Below are 8,327 nucleotides of genomic sequence, written 5' to 3'. Positions count from 1 at the left end.
AATTGTGTTAAATATATAATTATATAAGTCTATTTAAATTGCAGTATTATAATAATATCATTGCAGTAACATTTTAATTTTACCCAAACAAAATTGAAAATTACCATTTTATTAAAATACAATTGCACGTCATGACGAAAGTCAACGTGAAGAAAAAAAAAAGGGCTTTCTTGATTTTTAAGTGTTGTTAAACAACTCGCTAATAAAAGTTACTACTAAGAAAAATATATATATGGGAATGGACGGGGGAATAGGAATTTTAATAAAAATATAATTATGTTACATTATTATTTTTAAAAGTTTTTTAATTTGATTGGTTATAATTATTTCTATAAATAATTTATTTTATAAAAATAAATGCAATTTATTATTATTTATTAAGAAATATATTATAAAATTTATTGTTTGATATAAAATAAAAAATAGAACTCACTAGAAATATTTATAATATAAAACTATATATAATATAATACGTTACATTATCAAACCATACAGTATATTGAAATAATTTTTTCTCAAAAAAAGCAGCCATAAAATTAATTATGTGCTCATTGGTGGCTTAATAAAAAGTAAAAAAAAAAAAAACCAAAATTATAAATGATGCTCTAAAAAAATAATTAATATACTAATCAGCATAATACTTAATATTGATTTCTCATACTTTAGTAATATGGACAGTTTATAATATTATATTAGATAAAGTAATTAAATTAATTAAATTTAAATGTTATAAAAAATTTAAATTAGATGATAAATAATTTTATTTTCATAAAAATTTGATTTTCAAATATAATAATATTTTAATATTTTAAATATGTTCTTTCCCTAACATATGATATAATTATGGAATTTTTATTATTTCGTAAAATATTTTTTCTTTTTAATATAAAAATGTCAATTCATTAATAAAGAAAATAATGAGAGTAAATTAATAATGATATTATCATAAGAATAAGAAATACACGTATAAAAATTAAAATCTTCTATTTAAGATGATCTTAACATAAGAAATTGATTTTATGAGAAAAAATTGATTTTTTTTTTTAAATAGAAAGATAAAAAAATTATTTTTGCAATATGGTTCTAAATTTTGTTCTCTAGAAAAATTTATAAAAAAAGTTCAAAATAGAACGATAAATGTTTTTTTTTCCTATTTTGTGAAAGCTCTTAAATTTTTAATAATATAAATTGTTTATAATAATTTGGAGATAGAAAACTCGCTCTTGAATTTTATCAAATTTTGAAGTAATTAAAAGAATGAAATTGATCGATATAATAACAATTACACGTAGTATAGATAATTTATAATAAAAAATTAAAAAATTTATATAAAAATTAAATTATATTTATTTGCAACTATTTAAAATATGATTACAAACAACGTGGAACGCATATAGGAAAAAATTAATTATTCCCAAAAAAAGTAAATTCTTACGAAATCAAGCTTAAATTGACATGATTTTCAAAATTTTAAAATTATTTTTTTTATAAATGATGTTTTTTCTAAATGTAAAAAAATTAACAAAATAAAAATTCTTCCAATTCAAATTTGTGAAATTGATCTTTTCAAAATAGGTTAATTAATGAATCTAAACACGAGTTAGATTTCAATATTTATAATTACTATAAGTGCTAACGTCATATGATATAATTACTATAGATCGTTGCTGTCGTCATCATAGTTAGTTGGCAGTTGCCAAAAAGTATACTACCGGGAGTCCTATTCGAGGGAAACCAAGAAAAAAAAAAAAAAAAAATCTATTTTCCGGGAAAATGGTTGCAAGTTTCCTGGAAACAAACGCCCATCTTTTCTTTAATTGCTTTTGTCTGATTTTGCACCTCGTTAGTGCCTATCTCCGTCTCCCAAGCCTTGTCCTCCACGTTTCCTCGCCTCAAGGATTGCATCTTTGACCTCTCTCGCTCTGTATTTTATCTTCTGCTTCAAAAACTCGTTTCTATATATATATATGAGTGAACCCAAAAACCTCGAAAAAACCTCTCAAAGGTGGAACTCGCTTATTCAGTAAGGAATACGATAATATCGTTTCTTTCAAACTCACCTTCAATAATGTTTTCAGGTACTGATTTTCTCCTCAAACCCATTTTCCTCCGCGGGTTTTCTGGCTCTTTACACTTAGTTTTGTTATTTGTGTTATTAGTCACGTTTGTTTTTAAGAAACTTAGTGTGGGTGGTAATGAAGATATTAAAGAGAGGTTTGATAATACCAAAAGGGCATTGTGTTACAAACTCGCTCTATTCTGTTGTCTGGGCGTTTCGGTGTTCAGTTTTGTCTGGTGCTTATTGAGCTACTTCTATTGGTATAGGAGTGGTTGGTCTGATGATGAAATAGTTACCCTTTTGGATTTAGCGCTTAGAGCAATCTCTTGGGGTGCACTTTCTGTCTATTTGCATACCCAATTTTTTATTTCACCTGATATTAAGTTCCCATTTCTATTGAGAGTTTGGTGGGGCTTTTATTTTTCAATTTCTTGTTATTGTCTCGTCGTGGACATTTTTCTTTATGGAAAACATGAACACATGTCCTCCCAAGTTCACTATTTAGTATCAGATGCAGTCTCTGTCTTCACTGGTTTGTTTCTTTGTTTTGTGGGGTTCTTGAAAATTAAGGGTGAATATACACTTCTTGAAGAACCTCTATTAGATGGTAATAATTTAGATTCAACCAAGTCTAGGGGAGGTGATTTTGTAACTCCTTACTCAAATGCTGGTATTTTCAGCTTTCTTACCTTCTCTTGGATGGGTTCCCTAATTGCTGTTGGTAATAAGAAATCCATAGACATTGAAGATGTTCCTCAACTTCATAGTGTGGATAGTGCAGTTGGGTCTTTTCCAGTTTTCAAAAATAAACTCGAGTCATATAGTGGTGCCACTAGTGGAGTTACTACATTTAAGCTTGTGAAGGCATTGTTCTCATCAGCTTGGAAAGAAATTCTGTATGCAGCTTTTCTTGCGCTGCTATACACAGCGGCTTCCTATGTCGGTCCATTCCTTATAGATGCGTTTGTTCAATGCCTCAATGGGCGAGGGCAGTATAAAAATCAGGGATATGTTTTAGCTTCTGCCTTTTTTATTGGAAAGGTTGTAGAGTGCCTCTCACAGAGGCACTGGTTCTTTAGGTTGCAGCAAATTGGAATTAGGATGCGCTCAGTACTTATGGCTGTGATCTACAACAAAGGCTTAACCATATCATGCCAGTCAAAGCAAGGCCACACTAGTGGGGAGGTCATCAATTTTATGACAGTTGATGCAGGGCGAATTGGTGACTTTAGCTGGTACATGCATGATTCTTGGCTGGCAATCATCCAAGTTAGTTTGGCCTTATTTATATTGTATAAAAATCTTGGGCTTGCAGCTGTTGCAGCTTTGCTTGCAACTATTATTGTCATGTTGTTGAACTATCCATTAGGGAGACTACAGGAGAAATTTCAGGAGAAGTTAATGGAATCTAAAGACAAAAGAATGAAAGCAACGTCTGAGATATTAAGGAATATGAGAATCCTGAAGCTGCAGGCATGGGAAATGAAGTTTTTGTCTAAGATTATTGAGCTCCGAAACACTGAGACAGGATGGTTGAAGAAATTTGTTTACACTTCAGCAATTGTCAGTTTTGTCTTGTGGGGTGCTCCTACTTTAGTGTCTGTGTCCACTTTTGGTACTTGTCTGCTTTTGGGAATCCCACTTGAGTCAGGGAAAATCTTGTCCGCACTTGCAACATTTAGGATTCTTCAGCAGCCAATCTATAATCTTCCTGACACAATTTCTATGATGGTTCAAACCAAGGTTTCCCTCGACAGAATTGCATCTTTCCTACGTCTCGATGACTTGCAGTCTGATGTTATAGAGAAGATTCCTAGAGGTAGTTCAGACACAGCAGTAGAAATAGTTGATGGGAATTTCTCGTGGGACTTGTCTTCTCCAAATTCAACCCTAAAAGACATTAATTTTAAAGTTTTCCATGGTATGAGGGTTGCTGTATGTGGTACTGTTGGATCAGGCAAGTCGAGCTTACTGTCCTGCATTTTGGGAGAGGTGCCCAAGATATCGGGGACACTTAAGCTATGTGGGAAAAAGGCCTATGTTGCTCAGTTGCCTTGGATACAGAGTGGCAAGATTGAAGAGAACATATTATTTGGCAAGGAGATGGACAAAGAAAGGTATGAAAGGATATTGGAGGCATGTTCTCTGAAGAAGGACCTGGAAATCCTCTCATTCGGTGACCAAACAGTTATAGGTGAGAGGGGTATCAATCTGAGTGGTGGACAGAAACAGAGAATACAAATAGCACGAGCTCTCTACCAAGATGCTGATATCTATCTATTTGACGATCCCTTTAGCGCAGTTGATGCTCATACCGGATCTCATCTATTTAAGGTAAGTTATTCTCCTTCTAAATTCCCACTGGCATGGTGCAGGCCGTGATTTGTTTTTAGTCACATACTTTGTGCCATTTTTCTGTTTTTTTTAACGCATGACAATAGAATGGCACTTCTCATGAAGTATATTTGTTTGATCATTGCATTGCAGGAAGTTTTGCTTGGCCTGTTGAGTTCAAAAACTGTTATTTATGTTACTCATCAAGTTGAATTCTTACCAGTTGCTGATTTAATATTGGTGAGTTATTACATTTCTATTCTTCTATACTTTTAGGATTTATCATCTTAAACACAATGGAATGCTTGGATTCAACTTTTTCCTTCTGGTTAGGTCATGAAAGATGGAAGGATCACACAGGCTGGGAAGTACGATGACATTCTCAATTCAGGGTCTCATTTTATGGAACTTGTTGGTGCACATAAGACAGCTTTATCTGTACTTGATTCCAAACAGGCTGGGTTGACTTCTGGAAATGAAAGTATCAGCCAGGATGTTGATGGCATGAGCATTACCAATGGAGTTCTATCGAAAGAAGAAAATAAAGATGTACAAAATGGTAAAGCTGGAGAGATAGCTGAGCCCAAACGACAGCTTGTTCAAGAAGAAGAGAGAGAAAAAGGTAAAGTTGGATTCCATGTATACTGGAAATATCTGACAACTGCATATGGAGGAGCCCTGGTGCCCTTTTTTTTGCTGGCACAGATTCTCTTTCAGGTCCTCCAAATTGGTAGCAACTATTGGATGGCTTGGGCAACTCCGGTGTCAAAGGATGTGGAACCTGTTGTTAGTGGGTTCAAATTAATAATTGTCTATGTAGCTTTGGCTGTTGGAAGTTCTTTGTGCATCCTCGCCAGAGCCACAGTTGTTGTAACAGCTGGGTACAAGACAGCAACTATGCTATTTAATAAAATGCATTTTTGCATTTTCCGTGCTCCCATGTCCTTCTTTGATGCAACTCCGAGTGGGCGAATCCTAAACAGAGTAAGAAAATTTTTTCATATATTCTCTTCAATTAATTAAATTTGAAGACTTTATCCACAATTCTAGTTCTTTTTTTTCATCCATCTTTATGTCCTTTAATTCCAATTAAACCAGAAAAATATAGGTCTCAGTTGATTTGTTTTTGCCCTAATAGGCTTCTACAGACCAAAGCGCAGTCGATATGCAAATTCCATATCAAGTCGGTTCCGTTGCAATTTCAATGATCCAGCTTTTGGGAATCATTGCTGTAATGTCTCAGGTAGCTTGGCAAGTTTTTATTGTCTTTATCCCTGCAATTGCTGCCTGCATCTGGTACCAGGTAATACTCAGTACCTCTTAAAACACTAGCTTATATGTTTAAAAATTCCTCTGCCGTGATGCCTGCTAATACAACTCCTTGTGTTTCTTATGCCATCGCTTTTTATTGTCTGGTTATTCCCATTTAAAATTTCCTTTAATATGCTTAAAATAAAGAAATTAGAGAACACAATAAGTTTTAGTTGTATACAATTCAATGTTGTTAAACTTTCAACTTTTTATGAATATTGACTATCATCATTTACCATTCAGAGACAGAGTCCTCAAAATTTTTTTGTTTGCAGCAATATTATCTCCCATCTGCAAGAGAGCTTTCACGATTGGTTGGAGTGTGTAAAGCCCCAGTTATCCAACATTTCGCCGAAACAATTTCAGGATCGACAACTGTCAGAAGCTTTGATCACCAATCAAGATTCCAAGAAACAAATATGAACCTGACTGATGCATATTCTCGACCTGCATTTCATGTTGCTAGTGCAATGGAATGGCTTTGCTTCCGCTTGAATATATTCTCTTCTCTCACATTTGCCTTCTCTTTGTTTTTCTTAATCTCTTTTCCGGAGGGAATTAATCCAGGTTTGTAGCTCCTGTCTCATATAGCTATTCATCATTCTTCTCTTTGAGAAAATTTGATGAGCTTGAAATTCACATTTTCCTTTTGTTTTTCCATTTTCAAAGCCATTGCCGGTTTAGCTGTGACATATGGACTCAATCTAAACGCGCTGCAAGCTACGGTGATATGGAATATTTGCAATCTAGAAAATAAAATCATATCAGTAGAGAGAATACTCCAATACATGTCTACTCCTAGTGAGCCTCCTCTTGTAGTAGATGAAAACCGGCCAGACCCTTCTTGGCCATCACATGGAGAAGTAGATATTTGTAATTTGCAGGTAATGGAACTTGATTAATTCAATTGATGATTCTGAATCATGTACGGCATATGATATTAATGTAAGTGATTTAATATAGGTTCGGTATACCCCTCATATGCCACTCGTGTTGCGAGGTCTCACATGTACTTTCCCAGGAGGGAAAAAAACTGGTATTGTGGGGAGAACAGGCAGTGGTAAATCAACTCTCATCCAAACAATTTTCCGGATTGTTGAACCTGCAGCTGGTCAGATTGTGATAGATGGCATCAATATCTCATTGATTGGTTTGCATGACTTGCGATCAAGAATAAGCATTATTCCTCAGGATCCTATCATGTTCGAAGGGACTGTACGGAGTAACCTGGACCCTCTTGAAGAGTACACAGATGATCAAATTTGGGAGGTAGGTTGTTTCAATTCTAAATATTAATAAAAAGATTCTTTATTTGATATTTTGTTTCGAAATCAAATAATTTCTAAGGACATGCATGCTAAAATATATTGAATTGTTCCAGGCTCTTGATAAGTGCCAACTTGGAGATGAGGTTAGGAAGAAGGAGGAAAAGCTAGATTCAACAGGTATGTTATTCTTATTATACCATGTTAGTTGAATGCGAATCTTTTTAACTTTCTGGCATAGATTTACATTGTGAATAATCATAATGGTGCTGCAGTCACTGAGAATGGAGAGAACTGGAGTATGGGTCAAAGGCAGCTAGTCTGTCTCGGGCGAGTGCTACTCAAGAGGAGTAAAGTCTTGATTCTTGATGAAGCTACTGCCTCGGTTGATACAGCTACTGATAATTTAATTCAGCAAACTATTAGGCAACACTTCTCTGACTGTACAGTTATAACCATTGCACATAGAATAACTTCTGTTCTTGATAGTGACATGGTTCTGCTTCTAAGTCATGGTAAGTAATTATTAAATTTAATGCTGTAATTTAAATTTTGAATGTTTCATATTTGGTAATAATTGTGCAGGGCTCATCGAGGAATATGACTCTCCGACTCGGTTATTAGAAAACAAGGCATCGTCGTTTGCACAACTTGTAGCAGAATATTCAGCAAGATCAAACACCAGTTTTGAGAAGCTAACCGAATAAATAGCAATTCTTCATAAACCATTGTTGAGCATCATCAATCAGTTTACTAAAATTTTGTAGTAATTAGATGTTAGGTTAATTTGATTTTGAACAAATGGAGAAAAGAAACGACGAAAAGCTGCAGTTTAACTACTTTCTTAATAATTGCAGAATTTGTATATTTAAACTATTGCTGATTTATGAGCATTACGTTCTTGCATAACTTAAATTGCTATCCAGTAAAAAAATAAATCTTAAATTTCAAAAATAAAAAACGATGCTTTTTATTATTCTAAAAAAAAAAAAAAATTCCTAATTTCATTTCCCTCTTTCTATCACTCTCTTGTATACATGGATATCATTTTCTTGCTCCTCAATTTCCTCTGTTGTTGAGCCAGAGTGAAATTTAACTACGGATTTCATTTCTAAACACAAGTTGCAGATTTTCGATAATTCTGATTACTAGAAAACGCTGACAATATCTTCCTAAAAAAAGTGCTGACATTCCGGTTATAATGGTTATAATTCTTATACGTCGACAGATTAGAGAGAATCCTATAAAAGCAAAATACAGAGAGAGCGATTTGTAATTTCTGCTCCTTTAACGGTTTCCATATAATACAGAGAGCAGTCGTCCACCAGCGCCTTGCGCCTTCTTCATTTCCCAGAGAC

At 33.8% G+C, this 8,327-nt stretch overlaps 1 protein-coding gene across 2 annotated transcripts; it reads left to right on the top strand.

Annotated features, from left to right (window-relative positions):
• Positions 1 to 1,748: 1,748 nt before the first annotated feature.
• LOC149495054 (ABC transporter C family member 3-like) lies at positions 1,749 to 7,878 on the top strand. Of its 2 annotated transcripts, XM_089723784.1 has the most exons (10): positions 1,751 to 4,393; positions 4,547 to 4,633; positions 4,727 to 5,377; positions 5,532 to 5,696; positions 5,980 to 6,271; positions 6,374 to 6,588; positions 6,668 to 6,973; positions 7,086 to 7,149; positions 7,245 to 7,484; positions 7,555 to 7,878. In XM_089723784.1, exons 1-10 carry the CDS (start codon positions 2,069 to 2,071, stop codon positions 7,674 to 7,676), a joined length of 4,467 nt encoding a protein of 1,488 aa, XP_089579910.1. In that variant the 5' UTR covers positions 1,751 to 2,068; the 3' UTR covers positions 7,677 to 7,878. The 2 variants fall into 2 exon arrangements, with proteins under 2 accessions (XP_089579911.1, XP_089579910.1); XM_089723785.1 differs by lacking the exon at positions 7,555 to 7,878 and having other exon boundaries at positions 1,749 to 4,393; positions 7,245 to 7,492.
• The last annotated feature ends 449 nt before the right edge of the window (positions 7,879 to 8,327 follow it).

This window comes from Jatropha curcas, chromosome 7 (genome assembly GCF_041381405.1).
Source record: "Jatropha curcas cultivar XTBG-Jc1 chromosome 7, XTBG_Jcur_1.0, whole genome shotgun sequence".
Taxonomy (NCBI): Eukaryota; Viridiplantae; Streptophyta; class Magnoliopsida; order Malpighiales; family Euphorbiaceae; genus Jatropha; species Jatropha curcas.
Note: the sequence above shows the minus strand (reverse complement) of the source record. Positions and strands in the feature narration are given on the sequence as shown.

Excerpts from the sequence above, each read along its gene's own strand:
- LOC149495054 (XM_089723784.1), top strand. The coding sequence starts at position 2,069 with ATGTTTTCAGGTACTGATTTTCTCCTCAAACCCATTTTCCTCCGCGGG. Across the intron at positions 6,272-6,373 it reads TCCGGAGGGAATTAATCCAG|CCATTGCCGGTTTAGCTGTG; the intron begins GTTTGTAGCTCC and ends CCATTTTCAAAG. Across the intron at positions 7,485-7,554 it reads GGTTCTGCTTCTAAGTCATG|GGCTCATCGAGGAATATGAC; the intron begins GTAAGTAATTAT and ends ATAATTGTGCAG.